We start from the raw sequence: 27,390 nt of genomic DNA, 5'->3' as shown, positions 1-27,390 counted from the left end.
TAAATATAGTTTATCCTTTAAATGTTAAAGCTTTTGAAGGCTATTGGGGAACTATATTACGTATTATTTGTAATTATTCTTCAGGGAAAATGTGTCTCTTCTTCCTCCTTCATTTATTTAAGCATATGTAGATCAGTATGGACTCATGGTTATCTCTCTTCCTAGGGTTATAACCTGATATAACCTCGTTACTTGGTTGTTCAGTTTGTTCCAGCTCAGACCTTGGGAGTTCGTTCAGTGGCTCCTATGTCCCCTGTCCCCCCAGCATGTCCTTGCTTTCTGGCACCACAAGATGCCCAGGCTGTCCTGTATCTTCCCTGCCCTGGGACCTGCCATCTCTAAGGGGCTGGCTCCTGCCTTGGAGAGAGGGGTTTAAAAACCTAGATGTGGGCACTCTGTGCTTCCAGACCGTCTCAGCCAATGGGCCACAGATGCCTATGTGGACACTGTTGGTGTTCTGGAGTTAATTTGAATTGGCCTGTATACTTGAATCAGGTGAATTGGTTTTTTGAGGGTTTTTTTTGGAACCGATTTCAAACTTAGGAAAAAGTTGCAAGTATAATACAAAGAGCTTTTTATTTTTTAAATACTTGATGTTTAAAAGAAATACTTGTGATTTTCTAACAAACAAGGACACTGTCCTATGTAACCACAATACAGCCGTCAGGATCAATCAACATTAATACTTTATTTCTATCTTAACTTCAGGGTTTTGTTTCAGAGCCTCCCTTTGTATTTGGAGGTGAAGTCCCATTGGTCTTCAGCAGATGCTGTAGAGGGAAGAGCTGTTCCTCTGCTCCTCCTTGTCTCATCCATGCTGTGCATCTGTGCTCTGACCACTTGGCAAAGGGGGTGTCTGCCTGGCTTCTCCAGCGAGGCCATTCCGTCCCCCTCGTAACTGATACGATTTCATGGGAGGCACTTTGTGTAAAAATGCCATTCCTCCTCAGACTTCAGTGTGTTTATATCAACATGGGCTCCTGGCTTCATCGATGACTTGTGGTCCACTACTGCTGTCATGTAATTTGGTACTCCACTGTCACCTGTTGGGCCAGTTGGGGGACTCGTCAGTCTGGCCTCCCTGTGAGCACTTCTGTGCAGAGATTCTGACCTTACCGTGGATGCCCCCTTTTCCTAGCAGCCCTGGTTTCTAGTGATGGGGTCAGTATTGGACACCAGGCTCTTGACAGCAACTTTGCTGCTCCCAGACCTTCCCCAGTATGCATACAGGCACACAAACAACTGCATGTTTATAGACTTCCGCTTTTGATTTCTTCAACCTGGCCATCCTAGCTCTCCCTTCCCATGTGTATGGTCTCTGGCCCTGACAAACAGTGAGAGCCTGGGGCCCAGCTGCCATACAGGTCGTCACAGGCCCCAGCCCTGTGTGTCCCATCCCCCTGGGCTGGCCCCTTCTCCATGGTCCCCTGACCCCCACTGGGTCTCACCTGCTCCCTGAGGATGGGGGCAGAGCTTTAGTCAGGTGTTTCTTTCCTGAAGTTTCTTACATTCATAACAGACTTTAAGGCCAATAACTTATTTAGAAGCCTTTCCTTAATTAAATTGAGGTTGACTAAAATTAGCCTACGGTATCAGTTTCTTATCTTTATCTCCATTGAGGATTAGCTAGTGAGAAAGACTAGTTTTTTTGTTTTGGTTTTAGAATCCTCTTCTGGTTTCCTCTGATGGAGAGTTCATTTTATATTAGCCAAAACGTTAAGATTAAGACTTTGGGTGCTCTAAGATCAAATTAGCGGTAATAATTTTGGTTACTTCGTTTGTGTTTCTTCCGAGTTAAAAATGATGTGTGGCCTTTAATCTAGTGGGTGGACAGCTAACTGTCCGGTAATAATTTTAGTTATTAGCGGTAATAATTTTGGTTACTTTGTTTGTGTTTCTTCCGAGTTTAAAATGATGTGTGGCCTTTAATCTAGTGGGTGGACAGCTAACTGTCTACCGTATACCTCACCTGAAGGTCCCACTGGGCACTGAGTGAGGATGATGTGTGCTGTGCCTAAGGCTTGTTTGGCTGCCTCTTGGCCAGAAGCAGCCGTACATTAGTGCAGGACAAGCCACTGCTGTGTTGATGTGAGCACAGTGCTCACATTATTTCATGCTCCTTGGGGTGGCGGTGCCTTTACATCTTGTCTCTCCATGCAGTGGGCCTCTTGGGACACTGGGTTGCCTGGTGGGTGCAGACTGGACAGTGTGACCAGACCCCACTCTTTTTTTTTATATATATCTTTTGGGTTTTGTGTTTTTTTTAACTTTTTATTTTATATTGGAGTATAGCGAATTAACAGTGTTGTGGTAGTTTCAGGTGCACAGCAAAGCAACTCAGCCATACATATACACGTATCCATTCTCCCCCATACGCCCCTCCCATCCAGGCTGCCACAACATTGAGCAGAGTTCCCTGTGCTGTACAGTAGGTCTTTATTGGTTATCCTTTTTAAATGTAGCAGTGTGTACATGTCAATCGCAAACTCCCTAACAATCCCTTCCCTCCACCCTTCCCCCACTGGTAACCATAAGTTAGTTCATTCTCTAAGTCTGTGAGTCCACTTCTGTATTGTAAATACATTCATTTGTATAATTTCATTTTAGATTCCTCACATAAGCAATATCATACGGTATTTCTCTTTCTCTGTCTGACTTACTTCAGTCCGCATGACAGTCTCTTGGTCCATCCATGTGGCTGCAAATGGCATTATTTTATTCTTTTTAATGGCTGAGTAATATTCCATTGTATATATCTTCTTTATCCATTCCTCTGTCAATGGACATGTAGGTTGCTTCCATGTCTTGGTTATTGTAAACAGTGCTGCAGTGAACATTGGGGTGCATGTGTCCTTTCGGACCATGTTTTTCTCCAGATATATTACTGGGCCCCACTCTTTGTCTTTGTGGCCCTTCCTTGGCCATTACCCCCAGAAACAGCTATGCTGCTTTTAGGCACTGTTCAGATGGCCTTTGGAAAGTCTTTCCAGATTTCAGGATTGTCCTGGTCCCTGTTTTTATTTTTTTGTGTTGTTTATAAAAAACGTGCTCATTTTAGAACTTGAAAAGGTTAATAAATGCAGCTAGTAATCTCTCATTTCACCAAACCTCTTCCTGTGCTTATCTGTGTGGTGTCGAGAAGCTACAGTGAGTGCAGCTCAGGTTCCCTCGTATTTGCTACTCTGGTGGAAGCCAGAAGACATGCTTGGTTGTGCAGACTGTTGTGTGCATTATGGGCTTGGAGCCATGGAGTTTCCCACTTGGAAAGACTCACAGTTTCAGATCCTGAGGAGGAGGGGCTTACTGAGGCAAAGTGGTTGGGGAGAGATGAGAGAGAATGGCTTATGGGGCAAGTCTTGGGGATTTGGGGCCAGGACACCAGTAAATGGGTTGGTCCACTTCTGCTAAGAGAATTTGTTCTACCTTCATGAGTGTTTTGGGCCACAGGGACAAGCAGGTAAAGAAGGATTCCCTGCATGGCTTCTGTTTGATTGATGGGTATGACCTGCTGAGAACGTGGGGTGAAGAGTGGGAAGGGCATGGAGCAGGGGTTTGGGGGGGGGGGCGGTGCAAATGAGTAAGAGGGTTGGTGTATGTCTCCAAGAGCCTGCCAAGGACAGGCTGTGGCCTGGGGCCGTGGCCCAGTGGTCTTTCTCTGGCGAAATTGCAGCTGTGTGACAAAGGTCTGCTGAGGATGGGGGAGGGGGCAACAAAGGGCAGAACCTGTGTCCCAGATATGGTAAGGCCCTGTGGAGGCCACACAGCATGACCCTTGGCCTTGATGGCTGGGGTGGGGCAAACGTCCACAGTCACAAGTTTGGGCTGTCATCCCAAAGGCTCTCCCCTTCCTTTAATCTTTTTTTTTTTTTAGCATAATTTCAAACTTGAAGAAATTATAAGATTAGTACAAAAAGTTGGTGGCTATTCTTCACCCAGATTCCCCACATATTAACCTTTTACTGCAGTGGCTTTCTCCTCTTCTCTCCCTGTGTCTGTGTGTTTGTCCTTAATCCCTTGAATGGAAGTGGTGAATGTGATACCCCTTTACCCCTAAACTCTGTATGTTTCCTAAAAAAACAAGGGCATTATCAAAATCAGAAAAATAATACTAATACATCTGATCTACAGATCTTACTCAGATTTCTCCTGTTATCCCAATAACATCCTTTGTTAGCAACAAAATCTTGCCTTGTGCTTGTGCTCAGGTGCCTTGTCTCCTCCAATCTCAGGCAGCTTCTCGTGTTTCTTTGGGTTGATGCAGAGATGTTTCTGAAGAATAAACACTGGTTTGTTTGCAGACCAGGGATCTGCAGATCATACGTCTTTTAGACAGCATGTGAACTGATGCGTGTGGCTGCTCCAGGAAACTGTGTTTAAAAACAGGCAGCCAGCCCCTGGGTGCAGTTTGTCAACCTCTGGGTAGACTATTTTCTCCGTCTAGATTTGCCTCTGTTCCTTGGCAGTGAGATTCCGCTTCTGCTTTTGGGGCAGGCATACCCCAGCCGGGAGGTGGTGGTTTTCTCTATGCTTTCACTAGTGATATCAGCACCCATACCACAGCAATCAGGAGAATGGGGGAAGAAATGGCAGTCAAATCTCTAGAAATCCTTGTAGTGAAGATGAGGAGGGGCCAGCATCTGAGCAGAGGTTCAGTGTGAGGGTGAAGCAAGCGTCCAGAACAGAACAGAAAGCAGCCTTTCCCAGGGTACAGCTGAGACCAGACAGACGAGATCCTTATCCAAGACAGCTTCTGAGAAGACAGACTGAGTTACGTTCTGGAGGAACTTAATAAATACAATAAGGGAGATAGAGGGCTTGAGCCCCCAAACAAGTGCAGGCTTTTCCAACACCCCAAGGAGCATACCAGGGTCCAGCTCCCCATCTGTGCCAATAGGAGGCAGACCACATTGGTCCCCCAAGTGATGTGGAGACCTGCTTCTGTTCCAGCTTCCGTGCTTCTAAAGGGTAGTGAGAGGAGAGGTGACGAAGGGGGAACTGCAGATACCCTCAGACTTCCACGGTAGGAAACTTAAGGCCCGACCCAGGAAGAAGACATGGAAAAGAATGTCTAGAGAAAACTGAGAAACACAAAGTGATTGAAAGCACTGTCAGTGCACAGATAGGAAGAGCGTGAACACGTGAGATAACCAAGGGTCAGTTTTTGCTGCTCTCACCTTTGCCCCTGACTGCAGTGCCATTGGTGCCATCCATGTTCTATGGTATTTAAGCTGTCTATCTATGTACATGTGTATCTTTATGAACACACTTCATACTCTTTCTACATCCAGAAAGTCTTTCTGAGGACTTACATTGAAAAACAAATAAAGGGTGACTTTGTTAAAATGTAAATAGAAAGCCAAATGGAGGAAGTGGTAGGTATTCTAACCCAAAAGGCTTTTCATTGTTGCAGCTGAACTGACTGCTGAGAGTCTTTGCTGCCAGAAAAACCAGGAAGGATCTTAAGAAAACCAGCCTGTCCCCAAAACAATCTTTTTCTGATTCATAATTTTTAAAGAAACGTCTAGCTTAGGGCTAGGGGATGAAGAGGGGAGTTAGTGTTTCATAGATCTGCAGGATGAAAAGAGTTGTAACGATGGATGGTGGGAGGATGTCTGTGCAACACCGTGAATGTACCTGATGCCCTTGCACTATCCACTTAAAAATGGTGAAAGTGGTAAATTTTATGTTATGTGTATTTTACCACAGTTTTTAAAAAATAAGAAAGAAAAGGGTTGTATAACATGGATACTTAGGCAAAGAACATTGTATATTGAGCAAAATCTTTCCACAATAATTTTTTTCAGAGAAAAGTAGGGAGACTTTCTTCAGATTTGCTGTTTCTTGCATCAAGCCCTGGTAAAAACTCAGTATGATTGTTTTATTTAAGATATTTGGCACTCAAACAATTGCAAAGGGTGTTATTTTTGTCATTGTAAATGTTGACAGTTTAATGAAGTAAAACTTTTACATCACTCGAATCTAAATACCATACACCCACTGTTTGTTTACCTTGAAATTGCATGCCCTTTCTGCTTCTACTACATAATTTTACCATGAAGTATATAAGCTCTGTGCCTCCACTTCCCCATCTCTACAATGGGATAGTAATGGTTCCTGCCTCAGAGTTGCTGTGACCACTTGAGGAATCAGTGTGTGTAAATACTCAGACTAGTGCCTGGCACCAGCAAGCACTTTCATTTTTCTATTGGGATTTTTATTGAAAATACTTCTCTTAATCAGCTGGATGAAACTTCCTCCTTCACCTTTTAAGTTTATGTTCCTGTGGGTGGATGTTAATTATTATAGAAATGAGAACGGGCTCTGTACCAACTCTGATGCTGATCTTTGTTGACTTAAATTTTAAGCACTGAGAAAACGTTCTCAGCAGACAGTACTGGAAAGAGTTTTGTTAGGCATGTCACAGTTCTCCATACTCCTTTTAAGCTATTTGCCAGAGATCACATAGGGATCTATGTATCTCCAGAAGTTATTTTTGGTGATCATCTGGCAACTTGGCTAGGTCATCCTTCAAGTTTGCTGAATGCAGAGACTTAGGAACCACTGGACATGCAATGAGACTTATGACGAAGTTCTTAGTGGTTATCCCTTTACTCTCTCACACCCAAATACTATTTGGGATTGTGCCTTGGCTTAATGTCCTGGAGGTTGTCACTGGGGCAGTGCCGTGCGGCAAGGTGAGTAAAGGGGAAATGATTGGCAGAGAAAAGGGACTGTGGACACCTGGCAGTTCTCAGGTAGATAGTACAAATGGAAGTTGAAGTTGTAGAAATTGATTTCCCTTTAGCTGCTCACACCAGGGTGGCCCCAGTAAGTCTGTGTGTCCCCAGGGATTGCAGGTACCAGTTCTGAAGGCTGAAGCTTTAGTTCTTGTCCCTGCTGTCCCTTCCTATTCCACTGCAGGGCATTCACCTGCCACTGCCAGAGCCCCGTCTGTGCAGACGGTTCGCACAACACTTACTCTTCATCAGGAGATAAATCTTGCTTATTTGGACCTAGGGCCTGCCTCCCAGGTATCCTGTCTTGAATTAAAATAGATAAGTCATATAAATTTGCGCTTAACATATATTTTCAGGGTTTCAGGGTAAAATTTGTGCTTAACTTTTACCTCACAAAAGTAAAGTTGTATCAAAAAATCACTTACCAGCTGGCTTGCAGTGTGTTTAAATTTAGTGTTATTTTTAATTACTTCAAACATTCTGATCAGCCCAGATGATGATTAGGTTTTCACTTGTAATTGGCATCATCCAGTGAAAATAGAAAAGCTGGGTAAGAAATCCATATAGGCCTCCTTAGCTTGTGTCCTCCTGAGTCTCCTTAGAACCTGAACACCAGGTTATGCATGTGACTGGTGACTGCTCCATCCTGACACCAGGCCTTCTCTGTCTACCCGCTGTAGGTATATGGTGCAATGGCCTGGAGCACGGATACTGCGTCGCCAGGAGCTGGATGCCTTCCTGGCACAGGCGTTGTCCCCCAAACTCTATGAGCCTGATCAGCTGCAGGAGCTCAAGGTAATTGACAAGCCTCATTCCTTGTTTTGGGAAGTCTTGTTTTGGAGTTCTGTGAGACACAGCTAACCTCACGGAGGAGTCACTCAGTGCACTAAACTAGTTATAATAATGACGTGAACTTAGAGCCTTCAGGGCAAAAGGAATTTCCTTCCCGGTTATGGAAACAGTCAAGTCTACTTTTGTTCGATAAAGGTTTTCCCTTGTTTACCAATGGGTGTTTATTCTTGTTTTCCACATCAGGAAATAAACTTGCCTTTTATTTCAGGTGGGGATCCCAAACCCTGGGAGGGCTTGGTCCTAAGAATTTACTAACATCTGGCCAGGATTCTTTTTCTTGTTTCGTTCTGTTGTTCCTAAATACAACATTCGTTTTCTCTAAAAAATAGTCTTTGCCCTCCTAGTATTGTAAATCCCTTTTAAAAAAACCACTTGAAGAACAATGTTATGTCATCATCCCTGTGCCCTTTTAGTCAGCATTTAACATCGTATTCCTTTTAATTTTCCCTTCTAGTATTCCTTTTTTTCTTTAATTGTTTTGACAGTATTAATTTTCTCCATGTTGTCACCTGATTTTTTGGTGTGCTTATCTTTTCAGTGCACTTTTATTAGTCACTGTGTCCACATGGCTGTACTCGCTTTCTAATTTCTACACTAAATTTTAGAAAATTCAAGACTTTTCAGAGTTAGCTAAATTAGTGGATCTGCCTTTTCTTTTTAATGTACAGGGTTTTGTTTTTTTTCTTTGCCATTGGTTTGGTTTTCTTTTGTTGTTGTTTGTGTTTTTTGTTTGTTTTTTACAGAATTTGATTTGTAATCAAGTAATCTCTTTTGACAAAATCGCCTTCACTTTTAGATCTTTTTGCCATTCTTTATGAAGGCGTTCTTTCCCTGCAGAAAAGTTTTAGGCTCATTTGATGGGTTTTCAGTATTCTCCTGTTGGGGCTCAATAAATCTCTGGTTTCCCCTAAACTACTGAGTTAAATTCAGTAATCCGGTGTTGACCCTGAACTGTGTGGAGCCCATGTCATTTGTGGTCGCCTTAGGCTTCTGATGACTTTGAAACAAGCTAAACTAAAGACAACCAAACTTAGGAGAATCTACCTCAAATTGTATTCTTTGTAGTTTAAGCTTTTCTGTTTGTTAGGCAGAAATTATTTTTTTAAAATGGTTTTGAATTGAAGTTTTCCTTCTAGAATATTTGGCCGGGTGTCCCCCCGAGAGGCTGGTACTAAGTGCAGGCTCTCCCTCCCTGTGTCCTAGCGTGTGGTGCCACCGCCACCATCTTCATCAGCAGACTGTGCTCAGGGGTGTTGTAAATACTTTTACTAGAGTGTGGTGCCATCCCTCTACCTCTACTTCCTGTTTCTCTTATTTAGATTATTACATCAGTATTGACATCCCAGTTCTGAAAATCAGACCGCCAGGTATCAGGTATGCCCACCAAGCCTTATTCACCATCAACTTGCTTTTACTCAAAGTTCATCTTCTCCCATATCCTTTTCATTTTTGGATCAACACATAGGATATAACTTTTGAAAGACAGTCGCACTCTAAGCTTTCATTTTGGTTCTTTTGAGGTCTTAGTGCTTTCATAATTTTCTCCTGATTCTTCATCTAAAGCCAGGCGTTTCTAGAGCTGTGTTTAGAAAGACCCATTTTATGTGCAGTTACTTCAAGCCCACCACTATCCCTTTGGGTCTTGCTGGTCTGGAGGTCTGTGTTCCTTTCACCAAGGACAGCCTGCATCGTTAGTGCTTCATTCACGAGCACCATAAATTCTGAAAGAGCTGGAAGGGAAAATAACAGCATTCATTGGGGGGAAAGATAGTTGGGTTTTTTTTAAGATCAGAGATCCTCTCAGCTATCAGACTGAGAACTGATAGGAATAATCATTATTTAAATGAACAAAAATCCCTATGCGGAGACTGAGGGTCCCAAAGTTCAGTGATAGAAAAGTAAATTTCAAAATTGCTTTTTCACTTAACCGTTAAAGTTGTTTTGATATTTCAAAAGCAATGACGATGCTTTTCTGTAAAATACCATTTTCCTGTTGAGGATATAGTCAACTCTTGATTTTTGTTGTTCTTTTAGGGGCCATTATCCAGTTTGTGGATTGCCCAGATCCTGTTTTTCTTCTCCCATTTTTGTCCATTATATGCTTTGAGAATAAATAGGAGAAGAGAAAGAAAAGACCTAATTTTGAACAGTTTGGCCTCTTGATGGCTATTCTGATAGGAGGTTTGGTGGGAAAAGATGTTGAAACCGTTGGTTTAAATGAATTTGCAAGAGTTTCATCTTGTCCCGTCTCTGTCCTCCCGCCACGACCCTGAATAGTTGAGTGTTCTGCGTGGCTCCTTGAGGATCCATGACAATGATTGACTGACGGCCTTCACTTTTTCCCTGGTTTATTTTTGTGGCGCTTCTCCTAGGTTACCAGCACAAAAATAATGACTAAGGTAAAATCAACACTGACACTGTGTTTGGAGGAGGGCGGGTGAAGGATGAGGAGAAGGACCTTTGCACAGTTTTAATATTTATCCAGTTTCTTTCTCCCTTGCTTTTGACATCCCTATAATTGCCTTAAATTCTTTTAACAGTTTCACATGCCAAGTGCAGAATTAAAAGATGGAAAATGAAGAGCTTTAAAGACAGTAGTAGGGACGTGCAGCATGTCTGTGATACCTGTAAGAATTGTTGTGCGTATAGGTAAATATGACAAATCAAAGTAAGAGTCTGTTGCCCAGTAATTAGAAGTTGGACCAAGTAACCTCACTGGAATTTGGTTCTTGAACTAATTGGCCAGAGCTACATTTCATATTTGTATTTCCTGTACGATCATAAAATTTTGTCACTATTTTTCTAGTTGAGGAACTTTGAATAATGGTGAATATTTTATCTTATGTGGTATAAGAGAATGAGGTTGGAACGTGAATATTGCAACCATTTCTATGATCAAGGGTTCAGATTCTGGTGCCACCAGATCAGTTTTGTGACCTTGAGCTCTCTGTGACTCAGTTTCTCCATCTATGAAATGGAGTACTAACAGCAGTATCATACATGAGATTGTTGAGATGTTAATGAAATAATATATGGAAAAATACTTAGTGATGTCTGATACATATTTATTAAGTGCCCCGTCAATATTAGATAGTATTATGTGTGCAATTAACATTTAGGGGATGAAATATAAAACACCACGTAAAGTAATTAAAAATTTTTTTGAATGAAGTGAAATCCACACAGCAATTGAGATTTTATTCACATTATTTTGGCGCTTTTTATTTTAAGAATTTTTCTCTATTGAATTAATGGTAGTTGTTATTTCTAAAACAAATTGACTTGAAAATCATTTTTTAAACCCGTAAGAACACAGTTCTTCAACTAATGATGAGGCCATTTAAAATAAATATATATGTGTGTGGATAATGTAGATTTATCCATTCCTCCCATCCGCTCACTGGGAGGTTACTTGTTCTAACTAGGGTGCTTCTGTGTTCCATGCACCGGCTCCCATTGCTTAGCCTCAGCACGCAGATGGCCATCTGCCCGAAATGGTTTTGAGCTGTATTAGTTAAATAAGGGCTAAGGGTGGGTATGACCAACACCACCAGTGACTAAGAAATGACAGCAGTATCGGGTTTCACCAGAAGGACCCCACTGGCACTTTGTTATAAAGCAAACGGCTTTAGAGCAGCATCAGCACCATCGTTCCCTTCCCCTCAGCCTTGACCTGGTCCTCCCTCCTCTGGCCTGGAAGGCTGTGGGCTGACAGTGAGAGAGCGGCTAGAGGCCTGGTTGCCATGGTCCCTGCAGAGGGGCCAGGGGATGGGTTTCTGCACAGGCAGCCTCCAAGCTTGGGCTGGCATTGCTGCTGTGCCACTTTCCCACAGCGTCAGTGTTTAGGGAGGAGAAACTCCCTCTTTCTGCCTCAGGACTCAGAAGAAGGGAGTTTCCACTTCCTTTCTGCAGTGCAGAGAAAGACAAGGCCGGTGGGGATCTCAGTAAGTTAGGTGACTTTTTTTTTTTTTTTTTTCCATTTTGACCCTCTTTCTCTCCCCTTTCTGCTCATAAATGTAAAAAGGCATCTAATTCTATCATCCTGACCCCACCTGCCCTCAACTGAACATGTTTATTAGTTCCCTTTTCTGACACTACATTAGAGAAGCAGGAGCCAGCAGAGGTGGGCTGGGAGGGGTGGACAGACTTCTCCAGGTTCAGGAAGTTCTTTACTGCATTGACTTCAAATTTAAAAAAAAAAGGGGGGGGGGGAGGTTGGAAAACACAGTGTTAGCTGATAATGGGAATGTTGACACTGACAGCACAAAACATCAGATAATCAAATTCATTAGTATTTGGCACTGGAGTCATCTTTTTTATCTTTAATGAAAAGCCAGTTTACCTGCCACAATTAGGCATTGCTTAGTTTGGTACCCATAAAGACTGCATTCTCAAGAGACCATCACCTTAGAAAATAAGTATGGAAGGTGGGAAGACAGAAACCAGGACAGTTAAAGCTCAGTCCTGGATAATCCACAAACAAGGTCCTTCACTGATAATCAAGAGTTGACTGTATTTGTCAGTGTTTCTTATCCTACACATTAGATGCTAGAAGAAAGGGCTGTGTGTACAAAGGAAGGCTCACAGCACTAATGACTGAGTGAGAAGAACCCACAGATACAAGTCTTTAGCTTCTGATAGTCTGCATGGTTCAAATACAGTGTTTTTGCTGTTGTGTTCTTTCATTTATAAGCTATCCATTTCTCCTAAAACATTTTGACAGTCTCATTAATAAGTTGCTATCTAAAACATTAACATATAAAATAATGTAAACATAAAATACAAACTTAAGAATGAAATTATACCAAGTAATTTTTTAAGATAACTGCTTGAAAAATGCAGAATCTTAATAGAGTATTCCTTTTTACAACATTTCTGTTAATATATTACCAGTGTTTAGAATCTTCAGTGTAAAATTTTATTTCGTAAATGAATTGTGGGCTTCTTAACTTCTAAGGAGACTATTAATAATTTGTTACTTTGTCATGTGTCCACCTTAAATACAGTATTACTTGATACTTGTGTAACTCTTTACAAATTCCAAATTGAAATATTTCAGTGTGTTTATCAAACAGTCTCTTAAATTTAAATTTGTTAAATAATGTAAGTCTTTCTGTTCAGACAAGTCAGTGTTAAGACACTGTAAGGTAGTGATAGGGCTGCTTAGGGGGCATTTGGTTGAGGAATGTGCTCATTACCTGTGGAGAGTTGTAGTCAGACGTTGTAAGAATTGGATACTGTAGTATTCTTACTCCATAGAAATCACTCTTTTCCATTTAAAGATTGAGAACCTCGACCCCCGCGGCATTCAGCTGTCAGCTCTCTTCATGAGTGGCGTGGACATGGCCCTGTTTGCGAACGACGCGTGTGGCCAGCCAGTGCCCTGGGAACACTGCTGTCCTTGGATGTATTTTGATGGGAAGCTCTTCCAGTCCAAACTCCTCAAAGCAAGCCGGGAAAAGACCCCACTCATCGACCTCTGTGATGGTCAGGTCAGTTGCAAGAAAGCAGGCTGGGTGGGGCAGGGAGGAGCAGGTGGCCACCTCCAGCCAGAATGAAATAACGCTCACTGGCTAATCTGTCGTCTTTCCTACCGAATTTGTAACAAGCCTGTGCGACAGGAATTTGATTTAGATTGGGCCCAGCCCAGTGTGTAACCAAATGCCAGTTTAGTGCCCAGCTCAGGATATACACTTGGTTCTCATTATTCACGGTAATTATATTCTATATATTCGCCTTGAACACTGAATTAGCAAATACTGAACCTTTGCTCTTAGGGGAAATATACAGTTAGGTTCCTGCAAGCCTCCCGTCACATCATCTTCATCAACCAGTCAATATGTAACCTTGTTTTACATGTGTTTCTGTTTAAATACTTCTTAATGCATATATATTGTTAATCCACTCACATTGAATTTATGGCCGACAGCACTATAACTCAGCCTCACCAAAGCTCATTTAACTAACACGTGCATTTTCTCTGTAAGGTACATCACAGCCTAGCACTTGGGAACACTAGTCAGTACTCAGCACTGCTCTTGGGGCCGTTTGAAACAGCAAAATCATTCACAAAAACACGAAAAGTGTGGCACTAAGGAGACAGTGAACAGGACACATGTTTACAGTATAAAAGCTGAAACACGAAGGCAATGCTGTGTCTTCTTCAAGCTCAGGTGGCAACTCAAACTTTATCCCACTTAGCAAATGTCTTCAAATGACTATGAAAATGCCAGGAGTATTGATTTTGAGGTTACAAATAAATTTTAGCAAGTGGGTAAGTGTGCAGATGTGGAACTCATGAATAATGAGGATTGACTGTACTTTTTAAAAATCCTGATTTAAAAATAAAGTGAAGTAGGTTATGAGGTTATCTTGTCCCTTTGTATAAAAGAAGCTCACATGTGCTGCAAGCTTTTTAACCTTAGACTACAAAACATGCATTCTCCCACGTGCTGCTTTAGTCAAGCTCAGTCTAAAGACAGATTTACAGAGTAAGCAGATTTTCAATTTCTCTGATTACAGATTGGTTGCTGGTGTACATATTTGTGTATTTATTAACAAAAGACACTCAAGTTGAATGTTTCTGATGTTTTTTCACAGTGGAATTTGACATACACAAGTTGTATTGTCCACATTTGTGCAGGTGACTGAACAGTCATCTCACAGACAGCCCCACAGACAGATCAATTGGGCTGTTGTCCTGTCCAGTCTCAAAGAGCTCTAGGCTTCCCTTAAAAAGCATCTATCACTCTGTGCCTCAGTTCCTTCTCTGTAAAATACAGTAAATACCTGACCTAAAATTAAATTGATAGGAAAGTACATTTTAAAGATGTGAACTAGGCATCATCTACCCCCTGGTCCACAAGTGGAAGGAAGGCTGTGAGCATGATCTGTCTGGACTTACTCATTGATTTTGAGAACCAAATTCATTTTCAGTTAATAAACTTTATAGTAAATGGTTCTCACCTGAAGATATGCTGAGAAAGTAGAAATTTAAATTCCTGTTTTATGAGATTAAGATTATGAGATGAAGAGGTATCTGTTAATCTTTTTTTTTGCATTTTTGCTTTTGGGGTCATGTTTGCATTCTGTAAACAAGTATCACTGAGCAGATTGTGACTGTGTTATTTATGGGTAAATAAGTAGGCATGGCACAGTGGTCAGCATGTCTCATTTCTTTCCTGTTCTTTCCAATTCAATTGAAACCTTGTGAGTGAAGTTTTCACATGCCAGTCCTTGACTTCCAGGCCGAGCAAGCCGCCAAGGTAGAAAAGATGCGGCAGAGCATCCTGGAAGGGCTGAACTTCTCCCGGCAGAGCCACCCGCTCCCCTTCCCACCGCCAGCGGCGCTGCCTTTCTACCCCACCTCCGTGTACCCACGGCACTTCGGGCCCGTCCCACCAGCACAGGGCCGAGGGCGGGGCTTTGCAGGTGAGTGTGTCCACCACTGTATGTAGGGACTTGCTAGAGTGGGGAGACAGACGCACGTCCAGCGTGCAGGCCTTCTTAGCGGGCAATATCTTGCTGTGTTGAGACCTTGTAAATAATTGACAGGCTTAGTTATGAAGTTGGCAGCAACATCTCTTCACATTAGAGAGGAGCAAACTTGATCCCGGAAGAGATTATGTATGGGAAAGGGAGCGGGAACTACAAAAGCTATTAATAGCAGAGATAAGATTTTAAAATTGGTCAGTGTAGCTGAAAACTCTGCTCACGTTTGTGATTTAAGATTTTCTCACGTGTGGGGTCAGTGGAGCTCTCCTCCACTAAGGCCACCTCCCAAGTCTGTGGCAGAGCCCACAGCAATAGTGTTCGGTCCCCAGAGGCTCCTCCAAGAGCAGGCAAGGCGACATTTCAGTGTTGTTGGTGACAGGAGGGGTCAGGAGTCTCCTCCCTGGCAGCTGAAGGACATGGGGGTTACTCTGCCTGAAAGCCCACTGGTGGCTCTCCCTGAACCCAGTTCCTCATGGCTTCTCCCATCTCTCTCCACCCGGGTCCCACAGGAGTCTGTGGCTTTGGAGGCCCCTATGGGGAAACTGTAGCGACAGGCGCTTACCGTGCCTTCCGCGTGGCGACAGCAGCAGGACACTGCGGAGCCTTCTCAGGCAGTGACAGCAGCAGGACTAGCAAGTCACAGGGCGGTAATTATGCCACACCTCCTCCTAGAGCTTCTGTCCGCCAGCAGCTTCCCGCTTCTTCTGACTCTTCTTCCTCCTCGTCTGTCCTGACTCCAGCACCATATCCTTCCTGATAGGTCCCCACTCTGGCATTCACTGCTGCTCTTCTCCCAGCCTCTGCCTGCCCCCAGGTCTCTGCAGCAGCTTTGCTGTGGCCCATCTCTGCCTTCCAGAGGGGCCAGTGTGTGTCCACACACAGCCCTTCTTCTGTGCACCTGGCCCCCTAACCATTGTCTCCTGTGTTAGAACAGGCTGCCCAGTAATACCCAGTGATGTTTTTTTCCTGTCGTATTCCCTAACAGCCCCCTCTGGGTAAAGAGGATGATGCTTGTTTAGAAGATTCTAAGGGCATTGTACAATTCTTGGCATAAAAAACTTGATCGCAGTTTGTTTCATAGAAACATTTTTAAAGAAAGATCTAACATCAGATATATAAATAGTCTATTTTAAATTCGCATTGCTTCTCTTCTTATTTGTATTAAGCTTGTGAGGGAGAGAAAAAGTCTTAACATTTAGTCTGGAAATACTATCTTGTGATTTTGCTGTACTTTGAAGCCCATGACTTGTGACTTTGTCATAAATCCCACATTTTGGGACTGCAGATCTAAACATGGCTATCAAGTCTACATTACAGGATTACTCAAATACAATTTTGAAGAACTTTTAGGATAGGCAAGCCTTTCTTGACCGGGAATATTTTTCCAGCTCAGTTACTTGCATACTTACAGAAGCTACCTAGAGACATCTTTTGTAGCAGTAAGACTCTTACAGATGAATGCTGCCCTCTCTCTGTAGCTGTAGGAGCCACTTCTCCTCTCCTACTGCATGCCCCTCTCCTGCCTCCCCTGAGTTCTCCCGGCTGTCCAGGGTGCTTTTCCTCCTGTTACTGCGCATCGTGCAGTGCACAGTAACGTGTGTTCTCTGCTTCACAATCAGCTTCAGCTTCTTGCAACCCTTACCTGGAAACTTATGCTGGCCTGCAGTTGTGATAAAATACTGTGGTGGCAGGGAGGGCAGGAGGGGGGAGTTCTGACTATGAACATTGTTTGGTCAGAAGTGGTTTTTTAGTCTGAAATGACAAGAGGAGCCTGCTTCTTAACTTCCACCAAATTGTGTCTGGAATCCGGATCTGTGCTGTCCAGTATAGTAGCCACTGGCCACACGTGGCTCTCGAGCACTTGAACTGTGGCTCATCCGAACTGAGCTGTGTCCTAAGCACACATCTAATTTTACAGACTTAATACAGAAAAAAGAATGCAAAATGTCTCATTCGTAGTTGTTTTTTATATTGCTTACATGTTGAAATTAATGTTAATTTGGGTATATTGGGTTAAATAAAATATCCTTTTTTTTTTTGGCTGCACCGTGTGGCATGCGGCATCTCAGTTCCCCGACCAGGGATCGAACCCATGCCCCCTGCATTGGGAGCGCAGAGTCTTAACCACTGGACTGCCAGGGAACTCCCTAAAATATACATCACTCATATTTATTTCATGTGTTTCTTTGTACTTTTTTAACGCGGCCACTAGAAAATGTAAGGCTTGTAGATTTTGTTGAACAGCGCGACCTGGCTGTTAATCATCATGGCTAATACCAAGATGATGGAGAATTTATTATAATCCATTCCATGTGCCAGAAAAGAAGATGCTTGAGGTTCTGTTTTGTTTTGTTTTTATCAGAAATTTTGGTACCAACTAATTGTTTGAGGATTTTCTTAGGTAAGTCAGAAAACCTTAGAATATGCAGGCTACCAGTAGTTAATAGAAGTTAGTGAATACAATGAATATTTGTAACCCTGCCTAAGGAAATTATCGTTTAATAATGCAATAAGAAGTAACAGGCTAGCTTTACTGATTAATTTCTGTAATGCTTAGTTAAGGTAGTAAACTTGTAAGTAGTTACTCAAAGAGAAAGACATTCTGAGTTTGCAGATTTCCATCTTGGTAATATAGGAGGTGTGCCATAGGCACCCAATGCTTTATTGGATCTATTTCTACCTAACAGCCATGCTCATTTTGCAGTTGTAACCTATTTCAGTTGTCACGGGTTCTTTAAATAGCCAACACAGTTGTCTTACTTTCAGGTGTATTTTTAACAACAGCTTAAAAATAAAACCATTAAAATCAAACTTGTGCACATAGATAGTTCACATAATAAACAAGTCTTCACAAAGCAAGAGAAAGGGGCTTCATATGAAATGGAAACCACATTTGAAAAGAAACTGCTTGCTTATTTCTCTTTGTTAGTCCTGTGATTGTAAAGATGTTTTTTCATCTACTTTTGTGCAGGAATCCAACCTATACCTTCTCAGGGAGGGAAGCTAGAAATAGCTGGCACCGTGGTTGGCCACTGGGCTGGGAGCAGACGGGGCCGTGGAGGCCGTGGGCCTTTCCCCCTACAGGTAGTTTCTGTTGGAGGACCAGCAAGAGGGTAAGTTCTGAACAATGAAAATTTATTTGTATAAGCTTAAAAAAACAGCCTCTTACTTGTTACTTTAATCATGAGTTTACTAGGAACATTTTTACATCATTAAATACATTCTTCTTTAACATCATTCTTAGTGGTTGTATAGGATTCCATTATATATAGCATTATGTAATTATTTAAACCATTATTAAATAATTATCCCAAAATTACTCAGTTAACCATTTTTTAATGTTTTTTAAGAAAAGAACATTTTTGAAGTGCATTATTTTGAAAAGTGAATACACTGGATATGTACCAAAAAAATAAGATTGATTACTTGGACTAAATCTTTGGTGTGACCATGATTTAATAAAGTTTGTGCTTCCTGTAGCGTAGACTAGACACCTTTAAATCCATTTGATATGATTTTAGATGTTTAAATGTTATCTGTAACAGATTCAAGTCTGTTTGTTTTTGTCCTCTTTTATGTGTTTAGGCGTCCAAGAGGAGTTATTTCCACTCCAGTGATCAGAACATTTGGAAGAGGTGGAAGGTACTATGGCAGAGGCTATAAAAACCAGGGTGCGATTCAGGTAATAACACAACATAGTGCTAGTGCCGGTTCACTCCTGAGGGCCTGATCGTCCCAGGCCAGTGTTTCAGTGCCTGTGTCCAGACAGGAGGGGTGTCGGAATGTTTCTGTAGCTATTGAGCTAACACAATAGCGGCACATGGTGCTTACCAAATGTACATTCCCTCAGACCCAGATCATTTTATCATCATTTGTGGTAAAGAGAGCATGATCTCGTGTTCACATGCTGTACATAGGCATTTAGCTGAGAATAATCCAGGAGCTATTAATGCTGTTTATATTATAAAACATTATGTAGGTAAATCACATTTAGGATTTAAAAGAAAATTGTGACTTTAAATCCTGGAACAGTGCATCTTTTTCTCCTCCTGGACCATCTTGACTAGCTCTTCCCTGAAAGGATCAGCTCATGAGAAAATAAATCACATCTGTCTTCATGAAAGAGCTAGAACTGCCGCTTTGGATATCCCATTTTAGGACTTGGATTCTGATGAACTTCCCTTGAGAACAATCTTTTAAAAACACCAATCAGCCCTAACAATGTATTATGTTGTCTCATTTACTGAATTACGGCATTTAGTCAAAGTACACAGTTTTTTCCCATAGCATCCTTGTAAACATTAAGAGGAGTACACTCTTGTGACTCATTTATTAATAACCCATATTTGGAAACTTACTTGGCCGAGAGAAAATAAAACTTCTGCCTTTGCCAGGTGATCTTAGTGTCTTGGTAGCTTCTGTTTTGATGAAATACATCAAGCAAGTCAAGTGCAGAGGCAGTCTCTTTCCTGAAAGCAGGCCTAGGCAGCCCCTCTTCGTAGCACAGCATCCAGCAAGGGGGAGGTACTCAGCTCGTTCTGGCTCTCCTGTAGCCCCACCCTGACCTTCCTCAGCCTTCACCAAAATGCCCTTTTGAGCTAGAGGCACTCTCGGCCTCTCGACTGGTTTACAAGAGGGAGGAGAACTTCATTCTTACTGGTTCTCCAGAGCTCGTCCTATAAAAATGCCTCTGGTTGTATGTTATGGTCATACATGGTGGATACAGGGGCCTTTCCTAAGCTGGTAGTGGGGCATATGTGTCCCTATGTTGCTTAAGCACTTTTATTTTTAATGTAAAACCGAGATACCAGAAACCACAGAGACACACAAATATAGCTTCATCAGTTATAAGTCAAATAGCCATGTAGCCATCACCTGTGTGATGAATAGCATTTTCCCAGCCATATCAAGAGCCCCTCACGGGCCCAATCCCAACACTAACCCCCTGCCTCCCTCTGCACAAAATAACTACAACCCTGGAGTTTCACACTCAGTTATTTCTCCCTTGTCTCTTTCTGGTTTTATCACTCACGTGTGCATTCCTAGACACTGATGTTGAATTGTGTTCATTTTCTTATAGTTTGCTATGTCTTCTAAGTCTCTCTGAATCAGCAGGCTTCCCTCCCGCACTTTCTTTTCCTTCATTTATCTATTGAAGGACAACCCAGGTTATTTCACCTACAGACTTCTGGCTTTTGCCGAGTGCACACTCATACTCATGGTGCTGTTTCCCATGTGGCTCTGACCTTTCTTGCCCGCTGGTAGCTGGGTCTGGATGGTGCATCGGACTTCGGTTTGTCCCTGTGGCAAGACTGTAGTGTGTGCTTTCATGTCTGCTTATCTGTTTTTATGTTAGGACCTGTTAATCTGTTCATATACTGCAGATTGCAAAATGAAGATATTCTCATTCGGTCATTTCTTTTTCTTTATTTATTGGGGTATTTTTATAAAAAGATGCTTCCCATTGCTTTCTGGTTTTGGTGCCTGAGTATTATAGCCCTTACAGGAACTAGGTCAACACATGGTTTTTTGTAGCTCACCTCACCCATCCTTGGCCACTGGGCCCTTTGCTGTGACCTCTGGTCTTCAGTAGCTTCCTGTCTGGTGTATCACCCAGCCCAGCAGACCAGTGACAGTCGTTTCTCTTAGTTTCTCAGTTTCTTTAGTGAGAAATGGCATTTCAAGTAGGAGCACCGATGGACCCTGGCTGCCATAGGGTCAGTCATTGTTCCTAGTGTTCTGTGTACATAGACACACAGAGTCCTGTTTCTTTATATATGTAAACACACACACAACCGATGTGCCTTTTTATTGTATTTTTTAAAGGTATGATTCTCATGAATTCACACTGATGTTTCCAGTTCAAACTGAGGACTATAGGCTTTTATTTAGTCTCAGTTCTGTTACATCTCTTTTCTTTTTTCTACACCAAATCACCATTTCTAGGCTTTTCCTATGAACAGAGCTAGAGGGAAAAGGTGTACACATGCACACTCACATATACTATGCACACGCAAACATATATACATGTAATCTGCTGCTTTTTTCCTCCCTAATTAAACTGACTCTTCTAATTCAAATTTAGGATTTTAGGAATTTGACTTAACCTTTACTGTTTATATCAGTATGTCTTTTCTTCCCTTCTGAGAATCTTGGTTCCTAAGAACCCAGAGGATGATTAAATTAGAACATCCCGTAACTCATTATTTACTTCATCCCACATTGCATACACAGTCTGCTAGGAATAGCTAATTCTTCCATCACCAGCACAGTCACTGGGAACAATTAAAAGAAAATGTTGGTATATGCTTCCCCCATTTTCCCCTGTCATCCTCACAGTTTTGAAAAACAGCTTCGCTACTATTGTCTGCATTGTCCAAAGTATACTCCTTTCAGCCACATTTGTCCAGGGTTTGTAGATAACTGTGTCCCGTGCCCCACCAGCCTTGAGTCTGCTGGTCCATTTTGTCCCTCTAAGGCTCTTTCTTTAGTGGGTTCCTAGGGAAGACTTAGGAAAACAGTGTTTAATTTGAAAACAGTTTATTTTCCTAGCAATTAGAAATATTGGTTCACATCTTCTCAAGTGACTTACACATTATTTGATTTTCTTCTGTTATAAAGCTTTGCTGTTAAAGACTAATAATAATTGAATTGTCTTTCCCTTTGAAGTCATTTGCTGTTTTGGCTAAATGCCTAAATTGTTTTCGTTTTTCCATCAAAGTTTAGTGACATGCCCTGCTGCTGGTCATTCTTGGTCAATGCACTCAGTATGCAATGCTTTCTTTCCAAATGCAATTTCAAATTTGTTTATGTGAGAAAATTTTCTTGAACTACTAGTTTTTCATTTCAGTTCTTTTGCTTTGCTTTGTTTTCATCTCTGGTGCTCCTGTCGTACTAGACCTTCTGGGTCTGTCTTCGGTGTTTGGCATACTCTTGATTCCTTTTCGTCTCTTCCTTTCTCTTTTGAGATGTAACTCATATACTATACAATTCACCTGTTTAAAGTGTACAGTTCAGTCTCTTCCTAAGGTCATATGCAATCACCGTTAATTCCAGAACATTCATCACCCCAAAAGAAACCCCTTATTCATGAGCAGTCATACACCCCACCCCCATAGTCTCTGGTGGATCTGCTTTCTGCCTAGAGTTGCTCTCCGTACATTGCATGTAAATGCACACGTTGTGCCCCATACCAGGACTTCATTCTGTATTACTGCTGAGTGATGCTTCATTATATAGATGCACTACATTTTGTTTACTTGTTCATCAGCTGATGGACATTTAGATTGTTTCCACTTTTTGACTATTATGAATAATGCTGCTATGAACATATATGTACAAGTTTGGGTTCCCCCCCCCCCGGTTTTATTGAGATGTAATTGACACATAATATTGTATTAAGTTTCATGTGTACAGCATAATGATTCGATATTTGTGTTTATTGCAAAATAAGTCTAGTTAACATCCATCACCACACATAATTACAAATTTCTTCTTGTGATGAGAAATCTTTTAAGTGATGAGTATATCTTGTGATGAGTATATCTTTTAAGATATACTCTTTTAGCAACTTTCAAATATATGAGTACTGTTAACTATAAGAGTGTTGTTAACTACTGTTAACAACTTTCAAGTATATAAGAGTACTGTTAACTGTTAACTACACATTTTCACTTCTCTTCAGTATGCATGTAGGAGTGAATTTCTGGGTCATATGGTAACTCTGTGTTTAAGCATTTGAGGAACTGCAAAACTTTTCAAAATGGCTGCACCATTTTCCATTCCTATCAGCAATGTATGAGGATTCCAATTCTCTACATGCACGTCAATACTTGCTACTATCTGTTGTTGAGTTTGGCCATCCTAGTGGGTATGAAATGGTGTCTCATTGTGGTTTTGATCTGCATTTCCCTTTCTTCATCTCTCTGATTTTAAAAATTTTGTTCTTTCACCTTCAGGTACTATGATGTTTATTTGGTGTTGTTTCTTCTAGTTTAGTGTTCATTTCTGGAATTATTTTTTCTTTATTTTAAATTCTTCCCAAAGTTTTTCGCCTCACTTTATGGCTTTTCCTGGTTTAATCTGTGCTCCTCTTCCTCATCCTGTCCTGTCACAGCCTGTTTTAAAATCAAAGGAAGCAGTCTTGGTCTTTTATTGACATGCCTTTCTGATGTATTTCATTGTCCTTAGGGATGTTGTTCCATCTTTTATTGCCATAATGTGTGGATTCCTTGGTACTTCCTGTTGCTCGTTTTTAAGTGAAAGTATTCTTGCACCTTGAGAAGGACAGATGATGAAGGGCAGCTTGTTTCCTAAGAGTCTCTGGCCTTCCTTTCTCTGTTGTTGCCATCCTGATGGGGCCAGTGCTGATACGATATGTCAGTGGGACAGGAGGCAGTGCTGCCCCATGCTTGTGATGCATATAGTGGTGGAGGACCCCTTGCAGTGGCCTAGGCTTATGGGAAGAATTAGCTGTAGAGAGAGGGAGTGTCTGTTTCCAAGCAGGTACAGGCTGGCTTTCCTTCTTAGTCTTCCTGCATCCTTCATAACTATAGGGAGGTTCCCTAATAAGCAGGCGCCTCAGCACATTTCCTGTAGCAGGCACCCATGGGGGAACTGCTTAATCACCACTGGCAATACTCTGCCACAAGTGTGTGTTTAGTCTGGCAAATGGACTTATCCTCGAGAGAGTGAGGGTTTTGAGATTTGAAAGCATGTACTTGAGGTCTTCAGTATTATTTTTCTCCGCTTCTTGGCCCTCCTATATTTTTATATTAATTATGTTTCTCAAGGTTCCAAGAGAATGACAGTAGTATTGACTTCTAGAAAAGTTTACATGAGTGTTTCTGAACTATAGGATTGAAAACTAAAATGAGAAGACACTGTGTAAAACTGAGCCCAAATGGGGAACATGATTACCTGTGGTGTACAAGAGGGTGTCTCTAAAGCAAGGGTGATAGGTACCTCCAGTTCCACCCTGTATATAGACTACAGAGTGGATAGAGTATATAATAGAATGTTTAGAGTATAGAAAATTTAGATGATAGAATGGATAGCATATAAAATAGAATGTAGAGAGTGGATAGATTATAGAGTGTATATAGACTGTAAAGTATAGAGAGTACAGTTGACCCTTGGACAATGCCGACTCTCTGCGCAGTTGAAAATCCACATATAACTTTTTTTTTTTTTTTTTTGTGGTACGCGGGCCTCTCACTGCTGTGGCCTCTCCCGTTGCGGAGCACAGGCTCCAGACGCGCAGGCTCAGCGGCCATGGCTCACGGGCCCAGCTGCTCCGCGGCATGTGGGATCTTCCCGGACGGGGCACGAATCCGTGTCCCCTGCATCGGCAGGCGGACTCTCAACTACTGCGCCACCAGGGAAGCCCCACATATAACTTTACAGTCAGCCCTCCTCCATATCCACAGTTCCACATCCGCAGATTCAACCACCTGTGGATCATGTAGTACTGTAGTATGTGTTTATTGAAAAAAACCGCATAATGGCGGACTCGCGCAGTTCAAATGCATGTTGTTCAAGGGTCAACTGTATAGAGAATGTATAGAGTATATAATAGAATATATAGAGAATAGAGTGCATAGAGTATATAATAGAATGTAGAGCGTATATAGAGTATACAATAGAATATGTAGAGTTTAGAGAATATAGATTATGGAGGATATAGAGTACGTAATAGAATGTATAGAGAGTATACACAGTATAAAATGCATAGGGTAGAGAGTACCTAACAATGAGAGATACAGCCATGCACTCGCTGTGTTCTGTTCTTAAATCTGCAGTGAGTGTCATCAGGCCTCAACTGGTGTCTCCTCTCACCCGCTGTTTATCAAAAACTGCCTTATCGCTTGCTGTGCTTCATTTTAAATAGGGCAAGCCTCCTTATGCTGCTTCAGCAGAAGAAGTGGCCAAAGAACTGAAGTCGAGATCCGGGGAATCTAAATCCTCCGCTGTGTCTTCAGACGGGTCCCTGGCTGAAAACGGAGCGGTGGCTGAGGAGAAGCCGGCTCCCCAGATGAATGGGAGCGCGGGCGACACCAGGGCCCCCAGCCACTCGGAAAGTGCCTTGAACAATGACTCTAAGACGTGCAATACAAATCCTCACTTAAATGCACTAAGTACAGACAGTGCTTGCCGTAGAGCTGATGCTCTGGAGGCAGCTGTCTTAAAGAAAGAAGAGTAAACTTATTTTTTATAGAGGGTGAAGGATGCTGGAAGGGTAAGGATTTAGGAATATCTGGAGAGAAAGAGAGCCTACAGTTATGTACATTTTTTCCTTTCCGTAAGAGAAAAATGAGGACTTTGGAAATTCGGATCCCTCTTTGATATCAGAGATTTAAACAACACATTTTTAGTTTTAACCAGTTGTAGTCAAAATGCTACAATAAAACAAAAAGAGAGAAAGAAAATGAAGAGCATTTGACTCCCACACTTAAAATGAAGTACACACAAAGTTTAAACTGGTTAATGACAAAAGCCTATAGCTGTGTTTCTTGAACTATAAAGAAAACAAATTTTGGCAGTCTTTAAGTATATATAGCTTAAAATATCATTTTTAGCATTTGGCACCATATGTATGCCATTATCTTTGATTTTGCATTACTGTTCACAAGAAAGCTTTGTCTAAGGCTTTGATTTTATGATTATGAAAGAAATTAGGCACAACCACAGTTTTTCTTTCTTACTTAAATTTCATCACTGTTGATGTGGTTCTTTTGTGTTAAAAAAAAGTGCAACTATCAAAACTAAAAAAACTATAGAGTAATATTGCCGTTCTGCTGATTTTAAATATACAGTACATCATACATACTTTACAAGCAAGTTAAATGGAGATAAAGTTGAAATCATAGAAGATGCAAATGACCTTTCAAAATCAACACACTGTGTTCTGAAACTTTTCGTGACTTAATACCATGCATCTGTGATCAATGAACTATGTGGTTTTGAATCGGACGTAGACCATTAGTGCTACTACTTGAGCTAAACTTCTGCATGGTTCATAATTTTTAAAGTGTGTAGTTAATATTATGCATGTTATTGTCCTTTCTTCCATTCTTACCAGTATGTGCCCATTTGCAAAACAAAAATGCTAATAATCAGTAATAGTCCTATAAAAGATGTTAACTCTGTTTAGTCATTGACTGATCTTGCTCTAACCTTAAAATTTTGTGATTATTGACCTCTGTTGCATTTATTCTAAAACCCCCCAAATTATCTAGCTGTTTCGAATATCAACATTACCCTGGTGTATTCACTGCTGTATGCATTATTGTTCTTTGTTGCTGTTTTATGCCTTCATATTAGCAAAATATGAAATTCTGTGAAAAACAAAAAAAATCCCTTTGATCTTTAAAAAAAAAAAACAAAAAAAAACAACCCCCCCTTCTGTAGCAGGAAACAAATTGCTTGTTCTTGAGAACTTTCCCATCAAGAATTTAGTAGAAGCAGGTATACTTATATCATTTTGATGTTTTTGTTAATGTTTCCAAACAATGTACTTTGAAATCAGAATCACTTCTTATTCGTTTTCATATAATTCTCCTGATGCTCTTCATCACACATTAGTGATCAGAAATGAGATGTAATTCCCCAATCCCTGCCCGCAAGACCTGAGTAGGATCTTACTGTAAGTTGAAGGGAGTTTTGCCCTAACTCATGGATTGTGCAAGAATGAACTGCTGTTGGGTTTGACTGATTGTAGATGGGTTGTGGTGTGGTGTATCTGAAGGCTATTGAATGCAACTTACAATGCTTAATAAAAATCTTTATTCTTTTAGTATAAAGATGGTACGGCTTTTAAATTCCTTGTAAAAACATACATTTTACTAAGGTTTAATTCAAATTGAGACAGCTACTGAAGAGCTTAGTCAACCAAAATTTAGAAATATTTTGCCCATTGCAGGTAATTCCAGGTTTCTAGCTCTAAAGAAACATATGTGGTCAAAATGCAAGTTATGCTGATGTCTGAATTTCATAGTTACAAAAAAGACATTCTCTAATAGAGCAGGCTTTTAGAAATAGAAATTTAATTAAAAAAAAAAAGCCCAAGGAAGAAATACATTTGATCTTGATTAAACCACTTTTTGTTTTTTACAAGATCCTAGTATCTACCGCATTATATTTAGTTGTCATGTCTCCTTAGTCTCTTCGTTCTGACAGTTTCTCAGACTTTCCTTGTTTTTGGTGATCTTGTGACAGCCTTGAGGAGTAGTCAGATATTTTGTTGAATGTCTTGTAACTGTGATTCGTCTTTTTTTTTTTTTTTTTTTCATGAGTGGACTGAGGTTAG

General features: G+C 41.3%; 1 protein-coding gene across 1 annotated transcript in view; it reads left to right on the top strand.

Moving 5' to 3' along the window:
* Positions 1-26,884, top strand: part of FAM120A (family with sequence similarity 120 member A) — a gene marked incomplete at its 5' end in the record, with an annotated part of 104,459 nt that extends 77,575 nt beyond the window's left edge. The window contains 7 exons of the mRNA XM_082655967.1: positions 7,418-7,532; positions 12,872-13,081; positions 14,837-15,020; positions 15,593-15,730; positions 18,055-18,196; positions 18,669-18,765; positions 24,973-26,884. Of these exons, the coding sequence (XP_082512093.1) occupies positions 7,418-7,532; positions 12,872-13,081; positions 14,837-15,020; positions 15,593-15,730; positions 18,055-18,196; positions 18,669-18,765; positions 24,973-25,284 (1,198 nt within the window). The 3' untranslated portion in view covers positions 25,285-26,884. The remainder of the gene's footprint in view (positions 1-7,417; positions 7,533-12,871; positions 13,082-14,836; positions 15,021-15,592; positions 15,731-18,054; positions 18,197-18,668; positions 18,766-24,972) is intronic.
* Positions 26,885-27,390: the final 506 nt, after the last annotated feature.

The sequence above is a fragment of the Grampus griseus genome, assembly GCF_964374135.1.
Source record: "Grampus griseus genome assembly, chromosome: 6".
NCBI classification, from domain to species: Eukaryota; Metazoa; Chordata; class Mammalia; order Artiodactyla; family Delphinidae; genus Grampus; species Grampus griseus.
Note: the sequence above shows the minus strand (reverse complement) of the source record. Positions and strands in the feature narration are given on the sequence as shown.